Source organism: Trachurus trachurus (assembly GCF_905171665.1).
Source record: "Trachurus trachurus genome assembly, chromosome: 11".
Classification (NCBI taxonomy): domain Eukaryota; kingdom Metazoa; phylum Chordata; class Actinopteri; order Carangiformes; family Carangidae; genus Trachurus; species Trachurus trachurus.
This window is the reverse complement of record NC_139904.1, coordinates 21,435,059-21,453,013: the sequence shown is the minus strand read 5'-3', so window position 1 is coordinate 21,453,013 and position 17,955 is coordinate 21,435,059. Positions and strand designations below refer to the sequence as shown.

General features: G+C 45.7%; 1 protein-coding gene across 3 annotated transcripts in view; it reads left to right on the top strand.

The window, feature by feature from the left end:
• The window catches only part of LOC310993740 (triple functional domain protein), an 89,110-nt gene that overhangs the window by 65,738 nt on the left and 5,417 nt on the right, over positions 1-17,955 (top strand). The window contains exons 24-58 of one of the 3 annotated variants that reach the window (XM_083982189.1): positions 33-155; positions 1,136-1,330; positions 1,454-1,569; positions 2,354-2,420; positions 2,522-2,631; positions 2,796-2,865; positions 3,054-3,143; positions 3,307-3,399; positions 3,491-3,602; positions 3,706-3,896; positions 4,159-4,260; positions 5,365-5,394; positions 6,475-6,617; positions 6,727-6,826; positions 6,946-7,189; positions 7,338-7,445; positions 7,991-8,184; positions 8,282-8,452; positions 10,936-11,031; positions 11,177-11,325; positions 11,421-11,487; positions 12,338-12,441; positions 12,539-12,608; positions 12,789-12,878; positions 12,976-13,068; positions 13,270-13,320; positions 13,424-13,501; positions 13,646-13,837; positions 14,616-14,796; positions 14,932-15,180; positions 15,293-15,798; positions 16,608-16,855; positions 16,981-17,122; positions 17,205-17,232; positions 17,315-17,477. In XM_083982189.1, the coding sequence (XP_083838315.1) occupies positions 33-155; positions 1,136-1,330; positions 1,454-1,569; positions 2,354-2,420; positions 2,522-2,631; positions 2,796-2,865; positions 3,054-3,143; positions 3,307-3,399; positions 3,491-3,602; positions 3,706-3,896; positions 4,159-4,260; positions 5,365-5,394; positions 6,475-6,617; positions 6,727-6,826; positions 6,946-7,189; positions 7,338-7,445; positions 7,991-8,184; positions 8,282-8,452; positions 10,936-11,031; positions 11,177-11,325; positions 11,421-11,487; positions 12,338-12,441; positions 12,539-12,608; positions 12,789-12,878; positions 12,976-13,068; positions 13,270-13,320; positions 13,424-13,501; positions 13,646-13,837; positions 14,616-14,796; positions 14,932-15,180; positions 15,293-15,798; positions 16,608-16,855; positions 16,981-17,122; positions 17,205-17,232; positions 17,315-17,477 (4,766 nt within the window). Of the gene's footprint in view, positions 1-32; positions 156-1,135; positions 1,331-1,453; positions 1,570-2,353; positions 2,421-2,521; positions 2,632-2,795; positions 2,866-3,053; positions 3,144-3,306; positions 3,400-3,490; positions 3,603-3,705; positions 3,897-4,158; positions 4,261-5,364; positions 5,395-6,474; positions 6,618-6,726; positions 6,827-6,945; positions 7,190-7,337; positions 7,446-7,990; positions 8,185-8,281; positions 8,453-10,935; positions 11,032-11,176; positions 11,326-11,420; positions 11,488-12,337; positions 12,442-12,538; positions 12,609-12,788; positions 12,879-12,975; positions 13,069-13,269; positions 13,321-13,423; positions 13,502-13,645; positions 13,838-14,615; positions 14,797-14,913; positions 15,181-15,292; positions 15,799-16,607; positions 16,856-16,980; positions 17,123-17,204; positions 17,233-17,314; positions 17,478-17,955 lie in introns of all 3 variants that reach the window. The other 2 variants (XM_083982190.1, XM_083982188.1) reach the window with 2 other exon arrangements.

Here is a 17,955-nt window from a genome sequence, read left to right as displayed (position 1 = left end):
GGACGGCGTCGGTGTCTTTCATGTGTGTTCAGGCGCTGGAGTGGATCCACGACACCGGGGAGTTTTACCTGTCCACACACACCTCCACCGGCTCCAGTATCCACCACACACAGGAGCTGCTGAAGGAGCATGAGGACTTCCACATCACAGCCAAGGTAGCGCACACACTCAAAATTATGTTGATGTGTAACTATTATCGATTCAATTTTGGACTATTGACAATTATTGATTTCCATTTTGCAGTAACATTAACCCAAAATACACAACAAACTTATTGCTCTACTGCTAAATTACTTAACTTCTCTTTTATTGAATTAGACCTCAAAGCACCTTCAGTTTGTGTAGTTGTAACCTCCAAATTATTATTTTTTATTTATTAATTTATTTTTTTAGGTGCTACGGTTACAGGACAGGTGGGGGAAAAACACGAACATAGAGGGACATAGAAAACAACTTTTTACAAGGATTGACAAGACAATTTAGACAAACTAACAAAGACAAGGGCTGTGATGTTAGCGGTGCTGTGTGTGCCTGAGGTTAAAAACCGGAATGATTGAACCAAGCTAGAAAAAAAGAAAGAAGGGTGAAAGCAAAAACAGGGAGAGAGAGAGATAAAAAATAAATAAATAAATAAATAAAATTATAATAATAAAATAAATAAATAATCCCAATTTTTTTTTTTTAATTTTTGTTTTAGATGTGGTCTGTCACAGTCAAAAAACACAAATGTCCACACAAATAAATGTCCATAGTCCATTTGTCCTTTCACCAGATCATCCATAGACCAAGTTTTTTCCTACAGAACAAAGATGCAGCTTTGGAACTTTAAAAATATCAATATCAACATAATTTGTCGACATAAGTCCCACGGCATCGGTCCTGAAGCCAAAGCTTACAGACATATGGATGAAGAAAAATTATAATATTGGAGGTGAAAAACCGAAACATTTTATGATACAACACATCTGTTCTACAAGAACACAAACAGGAAGTAAAAGAAGTAACGAGTAAAGAAGAGTAACGTTGAACAGCACATCAACCTCAGAAAGGCCAAGTGACCTAGGAGACGAGTGTGTTCGTCTGTTGTTGTGTGTACATGTGTGCGTGAGTTCACCGCTTTCTCCGGTCCTTTCAGCAAACCAAGGAGCGCGTGAAGCTGCTGATCCAGCTGGCCGACGGCTTCTGCGAGAAAGGCCACAGCCACGCCGGCGAGATCAAGAAGTGGGTGACGGCCGTGGACAAACGCTACAGAGACTTCTCCCTGCGCATGGACAAGTACCGCTGCAGCCTGGAGAAAGCCCTGGGCATCTCCTCGGACTCCAACAAGGCAGTAAGCGGCCGCGCGTGTTGGCCAGATCACACGTTCACGTTTCTCTCGCATCTCTTGAAATCACTCAATCTTTTTTTTTTTTTTCTTTCTTTTTTTCCCGCTTTGTCTCCGTCTGTGTGTCAGAGTAAAGATCTCCAGCTGGACATCATCCCAGCCACGGCTCCGGGGTCAGAGGTCAAGCTGAGGGACGCCGCCCACGAGCTGAACGAGGAGAAACGCAAGTCGGCGCGCAGAAAGGAGTATGTCTGTTTGTCACAGCTACATATATCAGACGGGGGGGGGGCTTTTACTTCAGTTATATCGCTGCTTCAGAATAATTTAGCAGATTAAAAAAGGTTGTCCCCAATAAAATCGAAAAAAAAAGCTGCATATGCGAGCAGAACGTGCTCCGCCTACAGATTAAACAAATAGCAGCCAGCCAGCATTTTCACAGCGTTTAAGCTCCTGCTGGAAATGTTTTATTGCCCCAAAGCACGAGAAATTAAACGACTGGCTCCGCGCCCAAAAAATACAAAGCAGCCGAGCGCTTTACTAAAACGCTTCAGGTTCATCCATCGTGCTCGTCAGTGTCCTTGTCGACAGCGAAACCCCCCACATTCTGACTAGCCTTAAGTGGCTGTGAATAAGAGACTTGAGTGCGTTCAGTGTAAACGTACAAACATAATGGATTTGTGTGATTTAAAACTTCCTCCACGCCCTCTTCCCCCCTGCTGTGTCAGCGCAAGAACCGGCAGACACAACAGTCGTGGAACAAATGGATCTACGTGTAGCGTACAGGAGAAGGACAGCGCCGTTTTTATACGAGCAGCACAAATCACCAGCGTGATTTCCTTCATTCACGGCTGCTCGATGCTTCACGAGCAAGTTTTATGGCCTGTAACTCTTTCATTATTCATTAGCGTAAATGGATGGAGGAGACGGGGCTGAAAGGGAGCTGTCGCCACGGTGATTTATCTCTTGTGCGGGTGAGGACAGTATGACAACTGCTAATATTGTGCATGTGTGTGTGTTTTTTGTGTGTAGGTTCATCATGGCAGAGCTGATTCAGACAGAAAAGGCCTACGTGCGAGACCTGAGGGAGTGCATGGACGTGAGTTCAGCCTCGCAGAACCCGCCGCTGTTCAATCCTTCATGAGCATGAGTTTGTTGGATTGTTGTTTTTAATCCTGTGGTCCTCTCGTCTCTGTGCAGACCTACCTGTGGGAGATGACCAGCGGAGTGGAGGAGATTCCTCCAGGGATCATCAACAAGGAGCACATCATCTTTGGAAACATGCAGGACCTCTATGAATTCCACCATAAGTGAGAAACACATTTCTGAAACTCTGAAGCAAAATGTGCAAAAGTTCAAGCAACGTCTAAATCAGAAACAGATCAAACTTGTTTTTTATTTTATCTTAGACTTCTTATTGAACAAAGCTCTTGCTGTTTCCTGTATTTCACTCTCTCTCTCCTTGTTTTGTCAGCATCTTTCTTAAAGAGTTGGAGAAATACGAGCAGCTACCAGAGGACGTCGGCCATTGTTTTGTTACATGGGTATGTGTCGCATGTCCTCGTGCGCTGTCAGCAATCGTTGGATACATAAATCCTTAATGTTTCTGGAATTGGTTAAGATATTAGTATATAAAGCTCATAATAACACGTGCTTAATCTCTGGATCATTGTCAGCTTTCATCATCTTTCAAACTACAGTCACATTAAACCGTTTCCTCCTCTTCCTCCAGGCTGATAAATTCCAGATGTATGTGAATTACTGTAAAAACAAACCCGACTCCACCCAGCTCATCCTGGAGCATGCTGGGAACTACTTTGATGTAAGTATCCATCCACTGCGGCCATTTAAAGAGAAACCGGATTTATCGTTGTTGGATGTGTCCGACCGCATCATCGTCTGTGTGTGTGTGTGTGTGTGTGTGTGTGTGTGTGTGTGTGTGTGTGTGTGTGTGTGTGTGTGTGTGTGTGTGTGTGTGTTCACAGGAAATTCAGCAGAGGCACCGACTGGCCAACTCCATCTCCTCCTACCTGATCAAGCCCGTGCAGAGAATCACCAAGTATCAGCTCCTGCTCAAGGTAGCCCAGCGCACCTGCCACACTGCCGCCGCAGCTGCCGTCGTCATGGTTCCTGTTGTCATGGTTTCTGTGTGTGTGTGTGTGTGTTTAGGAGCTGCTGACTTGCTGTGAAGAAGGTAAAGGAGAGATCAAGGACGGCCTTGAGGTGATGCTCAGTGTTCCTAAGAAAGCCAACGACGCCATGCACCTCTCTATGCTGGAAGGTGACGAACACACAATATACTCTTTGTTTCTATGATCTTTTTGGGTTGTGTTTTTCTTTTCTTTTTTAATTCTCACACTAATACCCCCCCTTCCTTCCTCCAGGTTTTGATGAAAACATTGAATCCCAGGGCGAGCTCATCCTCCAGGAGTCATTCCAGGTCTGGGATCCAAAGACTCTGATCCGTAAGGGTCGAGAGCGCCACCTCTTCCTCTTTGAGATGTCTCTCGTCTTCAGCAAGGAGGTCAAGGACTCAAACGGCCGGAGCAAATACATCTATAAGAGCAAACTCTTTGTAAGTAGATGATGATGAAATGAATGTAATGGAGTTTGTCTTTGTTTAAATTAGTTCTTGAATTGTTTGATTAGCAGACGAGATGATTTGCATTTTTATTGTTTCTCTGCATATTTTGATTTGACACTTGAGACAGTCTCAAGTCTCCGTCGTCTCAAGAATGCACATTATTTAATGAGTGTGTTGACATCATGGACGTATTATAATAGATCCATGGTTGACATCCTCTCATATTTTTCATCATCTCTGTCTCTCTTTCCAGACATCAGAGTTGGGCGTGACAGAGCACGTCGAAGGAGACCCCTGTAAATTTGCTCTGTGGGTGGGGCGCACCCCGACGTCCGACAACAAGATTGTCCTCAAGGTAAAACGCGTCCTCTCTCTTCGAGTCCTTTGCAAATGTCATTTAAAGGTTTGACCGATCCGGGTTTCCAAAGGATAAAAACAGTTCACACTAAAAATAATGTGTTTTTTAGATAAATCTGTAATAAACAAACATCCAAATTACTAAGTTGGAAAAGGCCAGTGCTGACTGAATGTGTTGGAAACCCTTCGTATCGGTTCAAGCCTTATTTTTTCTCGCCTTTCTTCTCATTCGCCCCTCTCCTGCCTCTCGTCTTACACTCTCAGCTTTCTTTGTTCTCTCTTGACGTCTTGTTTAATTGCATGAGCAGCTTCACGGTGGCCAGGAAGCTTTCTGTAGTCACACGCTCCTCTGTCTCCTCGGTTTCTTTCTTCTCTCTCTTGTCCGCTGTCCGCCTGTCTCTGCCAGCCTCTGTCCTCTGGTTACATTCTGCTTCGTTCCATCTGTGAACAAACACAGACACATCTGTATATCTGGGGCTGTGTTTTCTGTGGATGTTTGTATCTCTAATTTCTTTCTGTGGGCTGACATGCTTCCACCAACGCTGCTGACACCGATTCAACTCCTGAACGCCCACACTTGCCTCATCCTGGCTCTCTGCCACTTTACCAAAGTGACGAGTAGCCATCTTTCTCTACTGCAAAACAAAGCTTTTAATGATTCGAACATTGATACATCTTTTCAGTGAGTGGGTCTTTCTGTCCCCTCTTTTCAAACTTCCTTTTGTGCGTTTTCCTGTTGAACAATGTCACAGATGGATTAAAGTTTGTGTGTCAGCCGTTGGGACAGCATGAAGCTAAAATCTCCACATTCAATTTTGAGCGTACACACTAACCTCTTAGAATCAGTCATGTTGTATGTGCATATTTAAATCGAATGTGTTTCATTACTAACTACATATGTTCACATCCATACATACACATACACACACATGCTCACTGTCCATTACAACCTGCTACATATTTAATTGGCCATCAGAACACAGACTATGAGTGTTGTGCGTTTCTATCATGTCAAACCATTTTGTCAGCATAAGAAATGTCATGTAAATATCTTCTAAAACCAAACCAGTGAAATTCTCTATTTTATATTTCAAATTCAAAGCTAAGTCAGGGATCCAAACATGGAGCAATGGTGAGTACAAACTATCCCATAACACAGCCCTCAGCCACTTCTCACAAGTCTGAAACACAAACTCTTAGCACCTCTTAGCCTCGCTCTTCATGAACAATGAGCGTATTGAACACTTAGGGGCAGTTATGATCCATGAATCCACTTTAACCCAATGCCACCATAGCTGAGTGGGGATGTGGGGGGAGTACATGGTGCTTACAGGTGGTAAAAAGATAAAAAAAAAAATAAAAATAAATAAGGGCAGTGATTCCCAACCAAGGAGGAACCTTTATGCAGATGCCAAAAAAAACAGTAGGAAACATTTTGTAGTTGCACAGCTCATTTGGGGGGAAAAAAAAAACAGAAATTTAAACGACTATTTTAATGATTTCTTTAATTCACAAATATCTCCTCTTTTGTGACACGTGGACTCTGTTTAGTAATTACTATAAGCTTAGATGAAACCTGGTTAAAGCAGCTAAAAATTACTAGCTTGAAATAACTTGCTTGGAGTAGTTAGCTAAAGATGCTAATAAAGAAAACTTTTTTAATGATTACAAATTTGTGATAAAGTGATAAAACAGTTAGTTTTAAACACTTAAAAAAAAAATGTTTTTTAGTTAGCTATGTGGGAAATGGATGATATCAATGGCTAAAAGTGACAAACAGCTAAAGGTAGCCTAGCGGTTAACACTGACTATGAGTTATGGATAAATGAGTCCTGGCAGCTTCTGCTGGGTGCTAACAGCACGAAATACAAATGTTTTAAACAACAAGTTCTATAAAACATTATTCTGACTAAATATTCACTTTTATACTAATGTATGTATGTAACAACGTCAAGTTCCCCAGTAGGCTACAAATGATGAAGAGGCTCTTGAGTAAATGTGCGCGGGCTGTGGAGGAGCAGCTGACTCAGAGCGGGTTGGGAACCACTGCTCTGACTCAAACTCTGTCAAATGACTTGAGGTGATGAGAGTTAAATTCAGACTTGTGTGAACCACACAGTGTGAAACAAAATTTCCAAAGGTGTTAAATTTCCCGACAACTGGAACTCTTGGCTCGTTAAACCCCCCTCCCTCCATTATCGACTGTTGTCAGGCATCAAGCATCGAGAATAAGCAGGACTGGATCAAACACATCAGGGAGGTGATCCAGGAGCGCACCATCCACCTGAGAGGAGCGCTCAAGGAGCCCATTCATATTCCAAAAGCAACTACAGCCAAGCACCACAAGGGACGAAGGTAAACACACACCACCGGCGCAGACTTCAGATTTACTAAGGGAGCAGAGAGTAGATGTTCGTTTACACAAATACTTCACCGCTGAACTGATGGTGTGTGTGTTTGTCAGGGATGGAGAGGACCTGGACAGCCAGGGTGAAGGCAGCAGCCAGCCAGACACCATCTCTCTGGCATCCCGTACCTCTCAAAACACACTGGACAGCGACAAGGTGAGAATGCATGTACACTGATGACACTGCGAGCTGGGCATGTCTCCTGTTGTTGTGCATCACCAGAGCTAACGCCTGATTATCTCTTGTGCCCCCTCCCCTCCCTCCCCTCCTCTCAGCTCTCTGGTGGCTGTGAGCTGACTGTGGTGATTCATGACTTCATGGCCAGCAACAGCAATGAGCTGACGGTGCGGCGCGGCCAGACGGTGGAGGTTCTGGAGCGCTGTCACGACAAGCCAGACTGGTGCCTGGTCCGAACCACAGACCGCTCACCAGCCCAGGAGGGCCTGGTGCCCTGCTCCATGCTCTGTATCGCACATTCCCGGTCCTCCATGGAGATGGAGGGCATCTTCAACCACAAAGGTCAGTGCTGTGAGGGAGGGAGGAGGGAGCGTGTGCTCTGCATTTAAAGAGTTTTCATATCCTGGTGGATGATAAATCATTTTGATACTTTGTGGATATTTGCATCACATGGGGGGAAAAAATGTAACAACAGCTATGTATACCGCAGACACTCTGTCAGTGTGCAGCAATGACTCCATCATGCCGGGGTCGTCCGCCACACTGCAGCCTGGTCACGGGATTGGCTCCCACACATCACCAGGACCAAAACGACCAGGTATGATGCCCGAGCCATATTCTCTCTTCTGTCTCAGCATCAGTTTTATCACTAAATTATCTGATTTTTTTAAAGTAAGTTGCTGTGATTTGGGGTAATATTAAAGTTGTACAGTATAATGGTACTAACTCTAACCCTAACCCTTTTAGCAGAACATATAAAGCTCCCATTAAGGCTGAGTGCAATGATTGAAGTCTACTCTGGCTTTACCATGATGGAGACGTATGTAGTATAGTAAATGTATTTATTCAGTCAGTCATCATCACACATACCATAGAAACATACATTGACAAAAATACGAATTTTTGCCTATCCTACATAGAATCCTAAATTAAGCTACACATCAAAAATTGATTGGAAAAAAAACTTTTCAATTGTAACCCTCAAATAAGGCCTTAACAACCATGTCAGTTGTCAAAATGTGACTGAAATCTTCCAGTTAAAAGGAGTGTAGGTAGAATTACCTTCAACTCTCACTGTGCTGAGTGGTTTTAATCTAACCCTCCATACTGCAGCAAACTGAGTGTGCTGTGTTTCTGTCCCAGGCAACACTCTGCGGAAGTGGCTCACCAGCCCGGTGCGTCGGCTAAGCAGCGGCAAGGCGGACGGCCACGTGAAGAAGCTGGCTCACAAGCACAAGAAGAGCCGCGAGATGAGGAAGAGTGGGGAAATGACAATTGGCTCCCAGAAGGACTCGGACGACAGCGCCGCCACGCCACAGGACGAGACCGTGGAGGAGGTGGGTGGACGCGACCTCTGCTCACTGAGGGCTTCTCGCGCATTTTTTTTGCAAAGCACTGAGTAATGATGTACTTTTCTGTCCCCGTGTGCTGCAGAGGGTTCGTAACGAAGGCCTGTCCAGCGGCACGTTGTCCAAGTCCAGTTCCTCGGGCATGCAGAGCTGCGGGGAGGAGGAGGGCGAGGAGGGTGCTGACTCAGTGCCGCTGCCTCCACCTATGGCCATCCAGCAGCACAGCCTGCTGCAGCCTGACTCGCAGGATGACAAGGTGAGGACAGGGAGACGGTTAGCGCGGGGACAGAGGAGAGGGGTCAGAGAAAAGGGGCGGAGGTGGACAGATGGGCAAAGATGATGACAGAGGAGTCAGAGGGGGGGAAAAAAATTATGACTGAACAGTTTTTTAATCGTAGTTTTAATCTGAGAGAATCTTTCACCGACTCTTCCTGTTTGTCATCAGATTGCTTATGTAACGTTGAAACTTTTAGATGTTGATTAACTTTTAAAAGCAGAATCCTGAAATTAAATCCAGCACTTAGACTGGTTCTCTCCTCTCACTGCTGTTATGAAGATTACATTTTCGCTCATTTCAAGTCGTATCCTCTCACTTCCCCTCCCAAAAAAAAAGGGGTTTTTAAGTGACTCTTAAGTTTCTGTTATGCATAACATTTTTTATCTTGGCATGTTGCATCATATTCTCCCCTCTCTCCCCTAAAGCAGAAAGCAATGAAAAGTTTCAGGCAGGTCCAAGTCTCCTTCTCGACTTAAACGGAGACGCCTCTGACACTAATTTCTGTTTCTCTTTTGTTTTGTTTCCTGGTTGTATCGTTTGCTGTTTGCCATGCTGTAGCATTACCTTGATTTATGTCCTGTCTTTGCTTTGTCTCAGTTTCCATACCTCTCCATTTGAAATGCCCCACTCTCCCCCCTCTGTCTCTTCCCTCAGTCAATTCTTCAGTTCTCTCTTTTTTCCCCCCTACTCTTCAGCTTTAAATGCTACTTACTGAAGCCTTTTTTGTTCTTCTTTGGTTACTACACAGTTTCAAGATTAGAAGGAAATGAAACTAGCAGCTTTTTTAGACTTAATTTCCTTCTTTTTAAAAAATACACCCCTCTCTGTCCCCTTAAAGTCACTCTTCTTAACTTTTGTATTTTCTCAACTCTTAAAACATTCCTGCATTTCTTAAGTGCAGATTTTTTTTTCCTTCCATCTATTTTTAGTTTCACTTGTTTTGACTTGGACTTTCTGCCCTCTGCCTTCTACGTGCTGCCGGTAGTGGAGACCTGCCTGGCAGATGAGCAAGGGCATGAAGGGAAACTGTAGATAAGATGGAGGGTTGTTGTTTTTTTTTCTGCCAGTGTCAGCACAGATCAGACTGTTTCGATGCTATCAAGTTCTGTGAACATCTATAAAATCTATGTACGTTTTTGTGACGCCTGGCTTAGAGAAACACAGGACCGCAGCTTTTTTCTTTTTTCTTTCCTGCATGTTTATCGTTCATAGGATGGAAGGAGGTTGGTAAGTGAGGTTTGAAAAGAAATAGTCGACATAAAGACAAAGACGAGAGTTGGTAAGAATCGCAGCTGAGCAGGCAGCTCCCCCCCCACCCCGCCCCCGGATAATAATCTAAATACGACCCCATGCTGAGGTGAAAATTCAAAAGCCCTCCTGTTCCCCATCATCCCCAAACCCCGTCACTACCCCCTCCCTCACCCGCCCCGCCCACTCGTCCTCATCTCCCTTTTACCCTCTGTGCGTTTAACCTCATTACCCATGCGAGTAATTGGCATCTTCTAAACGCTGGCGAGGCCAGAAGGGCACACAGCCTCACCCAGAAAACCTAATTGGGGAAAGTCTTGAAGCACAGCACAGCAAGGGTGAGAGTCTCCTGAACTATATCTACATACATACATATACATACATATACCTCTTTCATTCTCGCTCTGTTAGCATCCTTTCTTTATTTCAGAGGCTGTCCATCACCACCTGAGAAAACAACGGACACATCTGCCATTCAAATATCACCTTTTTTTTTTCCTGACCTTCTCCCCATCACTACTCTCTGACATTTCACTTCTTCAACTTCATCTCGTTCACCCGACTTTCAGCCTCATGTTTTTACCTTCTCACTGACAGTTTCTTAAACTTCATGAAGTTTTTCTTGCACTTTATTTAAGCCTTTACCCATAAACCCCCCAGCACAGGGGGGGGGGCGGTTCGCTAGTGGAAGCAACCATTTGGATTTCTCTTCAGATTACAGCATTGAACATTTAACAAACATTATCACTTACTCATCACTCGTGCAAGTGACTGAAGTAACTCATTGAGTTAGAATAAAACTAATCAAGACACCACTAACAGAAGCTAATCCTGGAATCAACTTCAGCATGTCCTTTAACCATAAAATAATATGAAGTCATTTCTTTTGCTTTTCATCTCTGGACTAAACTTAAACATAGGTTCACATTCATGGTTTCAATCAGATTTTCCCATAAAACAGATCATTAGAATAATTCTATATCTTTGAGATGAAGAAGTTGTAGGAAAAATGAGCTGTGTCATTTTATAAATAAAGTAAAAAGTTGTATGAGTTCTAACTCTACTTTAATTGCCAATGTTTCCCCTGTAGGAACAGTTGTATTGACACAGAGAGCAGACTTAGCGTTAGCAGGAACGGTTGTGGTGCTGCATGGACTGTCAGGTTCTTACACTCGTTCTCTGTCCCTCCTCTCATCTCTCCGTCTCTGTCCCAGACCTCCTCGCGTCTGTCGGTCCGTCCGTCCAGTTCGGAAACGCCCAGTGCCGCCGAGCTGGTGAGCGCCATCGAGGAGCTGGTCAAAAGCAAGATGGTAGGATGACAGAGGAGGACGAGATCACGTCTCAGTTCATCAGTTCATTAGTTGTACTTGCAGTTTGTGCGAATGCCACAGAAGCTTGTCGCCGCTATCCTACCCAGTTGCGCTCACTTAATTGAACCTTTCCGTCCTGCTGCAGGCTCTGGAGGACAGACCCAGCTCTCTGTCGGTAGAGCAGGGAGACAGCAGCTCTCCCTCCTTCAACCCCTCTGACAACTCCCTCCTCTCCTCCTCCTCCCCCATTGAAGAGATGGACGAACGCAGGACCAACATCCTCAAGAAGAGACAGTACGTCTGCCTCCTCCTACGTGCTCTACCTCGATGCATTGAGAGATTTTACATCTATAAATTGGTCATGGTTTTTCTGTCTTTCTTTGCTGCAGTTACATTCTGCTGGAGTTGGTGGAGACCGAGAGAGATTATGTCAGAGACCTCGGCCTGGTGGTGGAGGTGGGTAGAAGTTTTATTGGCTGGTTAATGAGCTGTACATTATTGTGCTGACAGTTCTGAAAATATATTATAATATGTCAACGTGGCATTTTCAAATGTCACTGAAAGTTTTGGTATTAAATTGCTGATCTTTGTAGCCCCCATGTTGTACATTATTATTAATGTACAAACACTTGACAAAATGACTAACAGCTATCATCATTGTCATGTCGTGGAAAAGTCCTATTTTAATCTAGATCATTTCAAACACTTTGCAGATGCTTGCCTCGTTTTTAAGATCTTAAATGGGCTTGCACCTCCCCCACTGAGTCCGTTTGTTGTGCAGAAATAGATACTGTAGATAACAGCAGCAGGGCAACAAGGGCAACTACCAGAGAAGATTATGCTGTACGATACAGACATAGCAAGTTTGGACAGACAGTCTTCTCAATTAGAGCCACTCATTACTGGAATAGTTTAGCCACTGATTTAAGAGAGATCACCAATTACTAAACTTTTAAAGATATGGTTTAAAGCAAATCAGATATGTAACCATGAGTAGTCAAACCATCTAATCTTTGGCGCTGCCTCCACACACACACAGTTTTTATATATTTGTCATTTCTGTAATGCATTTACATGTTAAACTGCATTCCATTGTATTCATTGTTGCAGTAGTATTTTCATTTTAATGGAGCATTAACTTTTACCAACCTGCCCCAGTGACAACAGATGAAAATGAGCATTTTTGGGTAACTCTGGCACATTTACATACCATAGATGTTGAAACCGATACGTTGATCAATGTGCGCTGTCCCTGTTCAATAAAGAAATAAAAAAATAAAAAATAAATATGTCTCCATCATATAAGGGCTACATGTGCCGGATGAAGGAAGAGGGCGTCCCTGATGATATGAAGGGGAAGGACAAAATCGTGTTTGGCAACATCCACCAGATCTTCGACTGGCACAAAGAGTATGTGGAGCACAGATCCAGATGATACACGGCCTCCTCCTGTATCACCGTCACAGTCACTCACTTCCCTCTCTCTCCTTCTCCCTGTCCCGTTCAGCTTCTTCCTCGCGGAGTTGGAGAAATGTCTGGAAGACCCGGACAGACTGGGACCACTCTTTCTCAAACAGGTTCGTTGTCCACAGTGAATCTCAAATAGAGATGTTCCCATCCCATTTCCTTTCCTTTGTAACAGTATCAGGTGCATTTCTGATGCTAGGATCACTCACATCAGAACGCCTCTGTCCATCGTCTGATTTTATTGCATTTCGTCATTCGTGCTGTGATTTGCGTGTGCTCTCTATTTCCAGGAACGGAGACTGAACATGTACGTGGTGTACTGTCAAAACAAGCCCAAATCAGAGCACATCGTCTCAGAGTACATTGACACCTACTTTGAGGTATGAGCCCGTTCCTTTTTATGAGTTTGCCCGTCAGACACAACAGACCTCCGTCTACAGTAGTTATCAGTGTCTCAAGGAGCCTCTGTCTTTGCAGGACCTGAAGCAGCGGCTGGGACACAGGCTGCAGATCACGGACCTGCTCATCAAGCCGGTCCAGAGGATCATGAAGTACCAGCTGCTGCTCAAGGTTGGTGTGTTACAGTACAGCAGGGGGTGCCAGAGCTGCAGCTGCTGCTCTCGCTTCCACTTGTCATCCACATTATCACACAATTTGTTCTCGTCTGCTGTCTATAAATATACATGTCTGCCATCCGAAAGCTGCACTGATTTTAAAGACTGAAATATCGAGGTTGTGTTTTCTTAGTACACGTTTTTCCTTGTGTCGTAGGACTTTCTGAAACACTCTAAAAAGGCTGCAGTGGAGACTATGGAGTTGGAGGTAAGATAATGAAATGTAAAAGCACTTTGTTTTTATTGGTTGAAATGAATTAAAACACATTCACGATCTCCATCAACCCTCTGGTCCTGTCTGACTCTTACAGAAAGCAGTGGAGGTCATGTGCATTGTGCCAAAAAGGTGTAATGACATGATGAATGTTGGCCGGCTTCAGGGATTTGATGTAAGAAATTTCATTAAATTGTGACAGAAAATGATTCTTTACACTAATGCAGCGCTGTCTTGTCTACGTTAGAGTTACACTGTCCCATTTTCTCTCCCACAACTGATCTCTGCTTCTTCCCATCTCGGTCATCTCCCTCTCCAGGGGAAGATCGTGGCTCAGGGTCGCCTCTTGCTGCAGGACACGTTCATGGTGTCCGATCCAGAGGGCAGTCTGCTCGGCCGGATGAAGGAGAGGAGGGTCTTCCTCTTCGAGCAGATGGTCATCTTCAGCGAGCCCCTCGACAAAAAGAAAGGCTTCTCCCTGCCTGGCTTTCTCTACAAGAACAGCATCAAGGTAATTGATATATGATGACGCAACAGGGTGTGTGCTAGGAAGTACAGCGAGCTCTGAGATGAAGAGCTGCTGCTCCCTCTGGTGGTGAAAGTTACTGTAGGCTTTGAGTAAGAAAAAGCCCTTATGGCCAAAAGCTGCACTCACAAACCATATGCAGATATACATTTACACAAGTTTTATAAACTTGCCTGGTTGAGTAATTTCATAGTCAGAAACACTTTTCATTTTAGATTTAAAGGGGAACTATGCAACTAACCCTCCTCCCGGCCATGTGCATTTGTTTTTAACGAAGCCGGCGAGAAAGCAATCCATGGATCGGTGGATAATGTTATTTATCATTTACGTTTTATGATGTGTATATTTGTTTAGTCTTATCTGTCCTAAACAAGAGATTATGGGTTACGTGGCGCGTTTGTGTCACAGTGCCGCAGAGACGAGGGCTGAGACACCGGGTTGGAGGCTCTGATCTTGCAAGGTTGTTTTTCAGCCAAGAGACACTAGGTGGAAGGCAGAGAGCCTCCATCCTCCCTGTCATTTATAAAACCGTCTACTCCAAAGCTTTTTAGTTAAAATAAAAATGTAGCTTAGTTAAGATTAAAACTTTGCATAGTTCCTCTTTAAATTTTCTGGTACTTTTATTTTGAAGGTGTAGTCAGGAGTGCTTATCTTCGGTGGACTGGGGGAAAGACTGATGATGGATGAAGATCAAATAAAAGACATGACACCACTTGACTGGTTACTGCAGTAAAATCGCTCCTGTTGTGTTTGTGCTCTGCAGGTGAGCTGTCTGGGTCTGGAGGAGAACGTGGAGGGCGACGCCTGCAAGTTCATCCTCACCTCTCGGTCGACCAACAGCGCCGTGGAGTCCTTCGTGCTTCACTCCTCCCACGCAGGGGTGCGTGAGGTCTGGACCCTTCAGATCAGCCAGATACTCGAGAGCCAACGCAACTTCCTCAATGGTACATGGACACACAAACACACACACACACACACACACACACACACATGAACACATGTTTTCCAGAAGGGACTGTTTGCTACATGTTGGCCCTCGTCTCTTTTACACCTCATCACAGCTCTGACCTCACCAATAGAGTATCAGAGGAACCACGTAGGGGCGAGCGGCGGCTCATGTGCACCCAGCGTGGGAGCGCCGGGCGGAGGCAGCGGCGGGTCCAGCACGCCCCCAGGAGCCGGAGGCGGAAGTTCCCAGGGCAGCTCCATCCCTCCGGGACCCCAGGGCGGCTCTCGTCGGCCCTCCAGAATTCCTCAGCCATCCCGGCTGCCCCAGCCCCTCCGCCACCACCCCGGGGCCGACCCCGACGGCCCCAGCAAGATGTCAGGTACGGATCCTCTGCGTCTTTATTTGTGAAATTTGTTTCTTTTGTTTTTTGTTTTTTTATGGAAAAGTATAAGCTGTGACTGAGGTGTGAGTTTTGCTCGCTTATGGTCCAGGTTCAACCCCTCGTCCCGTCCCTCCTCCCCTGCTCCCCCCGGGGGGTAGCCCGCAGGGCAAGCGCCCCAACCAGACCCCAGAGGACCAAGCGCTGGCCCCCGCTCCTGCCAGCGCTGTAGCCCCTATCCCCCGCGCCACAGTCGGGCCCCTGCCCTCCACACCCAATTCCAAAGCGCGGCCTGGAGCCGTGCCCCCCGTGGCCCCCTCCCCCGTGGCCACTCCCGGCTTTGGCAAAGACATCCTCCCCCCTCCCCCTCCCAGCCCTGGCCAGAAGTCAGGATCTGGATTCTGGAGCTCTATGCCGGGCTCTCCAGCCAGCCGGCCTGGCTCGTTCACCTTCGAGACGGGCGAGAGTCCGGTTCGCCAGAACGCGAACCAGATCCAGACCGGCTCTGGATCTGGCGGCCAAACCCACAGGCACTCCACGCACAGCAAGGAGGCAGACCGCATGAGTACGTGCTCGTCGGCCAGCGAGCAGTCCATCCAGTCCACCCAGAGTAACGGGGTAAGACCACTACGCTGCAGTGCCCACTAACACGGAGGCAGAGGGACGCCTGGTCTGTCCTGTCTGTCTGTTGTCTCCTGTCCTGCTGCAGCCAGCGCTACTAATCTGTCCCCTACTACGCATCTCTGACAACCTTCACTGCTCTTCAACACCATCCTCTCTAGCAAACGTTTCTCGACATGTTTTCAGGTGCCAGACCTCTGTGGTGGACCTCGTTCAGCCCTTAAATGATTTCACTTTTCAAGGCTGTTTCTCGATTTTCTTACTTCTAACACAGCTTCTACTAACACCTGACTTCCTCCTGGCCGTCCTTCACCTCCCGCTGTCTTCATGGTGTGTCACTCAAATCTACTTTTTCTGCAACTAACCTCCAGCGTTTGTGGCCTCGCCTGCAAACGCACTTGACCGAGATCCTCCCATTCAAGCTAACGCTCCTCCTCTCGTCTTTGCCTGGAGCTGCAGAGCAAAGACGAGTGAAATGGAAATCTTCATCCTCCTCCTGCCTTCCTTCATCCAGTTTACTTTTTTCAAGAGGAAAATATTGACTCGCTGTGTGTTGTCTTTCTTGCGCTTCACTCTAATCTTTTCCGAAGACTGTTTTGAGTGTCTTTGTTTTTCTTCTTCTTTTTTCACTTCGTCCAAAACTAGTTCACACGTGTATCTCTGGAGATTTCATCCCCACAGTTTAGATTTAAAGATATTTGGTGTTATCAGACCTACAGTATTGTCTCAAAACTTGTTACATTTCTCTGCGATGAACCAGATGAATTTGAACTCACCATGTTTGTGCTTCCTTCCCTGTGGCGCAGAGTGAAAGTAGCAGCAGCAGTAGCGTATCCACCATGTTGGTGACCCAGGACTACATGGCTGTGAAGGAGGATGAGATCAGCGTCAATCAGGGCGAGGTGGTCCAGATCTTGGCCAGCAACCAACAAAACATGTTCCTGGTGTTCAGAGCGGCTACCGAGCAGGGCCCCGCCGCCGAGGGCTGGATCCCCGGATTTGTGCTGGGACACACCTCGGCCATCGTCCCCGATTGTCCCGAGGGATCCATCAAGTAAGAGAATTAGTTTTTACCGTTTTCTGCGGATAAGGAATCACTCTGTTTGCAGTCTCTTTTGTGCATTTGAGCTTGTTTGAATCAACTTTTTTGATTTGACTTGAATCCGTTTGTCGTCCCAGCAGGAAGTCTTCATCCTGGCACACGTCACTGCGCATCCGCAAAAAGTCTGAGAAGAAGGAGAAGGAGGCAAAGAAAGAGACCAAGCTGGAAAACGGTTACAGGAAGTCCAGAGATGGCCTGGCCAACAAAGTTTCTGTAAAGGTGAGTTCATCAGTGCATCTGAGCAAAACCTAGACCCACTATTAAGTCGTGCTTCTGCTCATACGCTGTTTTTTCTTTCCAGCTTCTAAATCCAAACTACATCTATGATGGTAAGTCCAAACCTTTGTGGAATAAGCAAAACTCCCCGCTTGAAATTCACAGCCTGACCACTGACTTTTTCCTCTCCTCCAGTTCCCCCAGAGTTCCTCGTACCCCTGAGTGATGTGACATGCGACAGCGGTGAAAGCGTCACCCTGAGGTGTAAGGTCTGCGGTCGACCCCGGGCCGCTGTCACCTGGAGGGGACCCAACCAGAGCAACCTCAGCAACAACGGACACTTCAGCATCGCCTACAGGTAAGAAGACGCCGTCTGTCGCTGAATGGGTCTCTTTTTGTATTGGATAGTAAATCAGAGACACGGTTTAGATTCTTTGGGGTTTTAGCGTGTGACACGAGCCATGTTTACATTGAAACAACGGAATAAAATAGGAATAAATGCCGATCCGATTGAAACTGCGTCATGTAAACACGTGAATTGGAAACTTCAACTTTTAAATGAGTCAATTCATTTTATTTTGGAATTTCCGATCAGAATGATTATAATCAGATTGTAGAAAAAAATACACATTTAAAGGGACAACGAGGAGTTTTGGAAAGCAAAGTGTTTTCACACTACATTTACCATGAGCCTCCGCGCGCACGGTGAAATTCTTGGACCGGCGCAAGACGGACGTCTTGCCAAGAATGTTTTCATTCATTAAGAATAAAAGTCAGAGGTTCGAAGACGATCAGATACCGTCGTTGTTCCGACCATAAACGGCGATTCGGCGGCG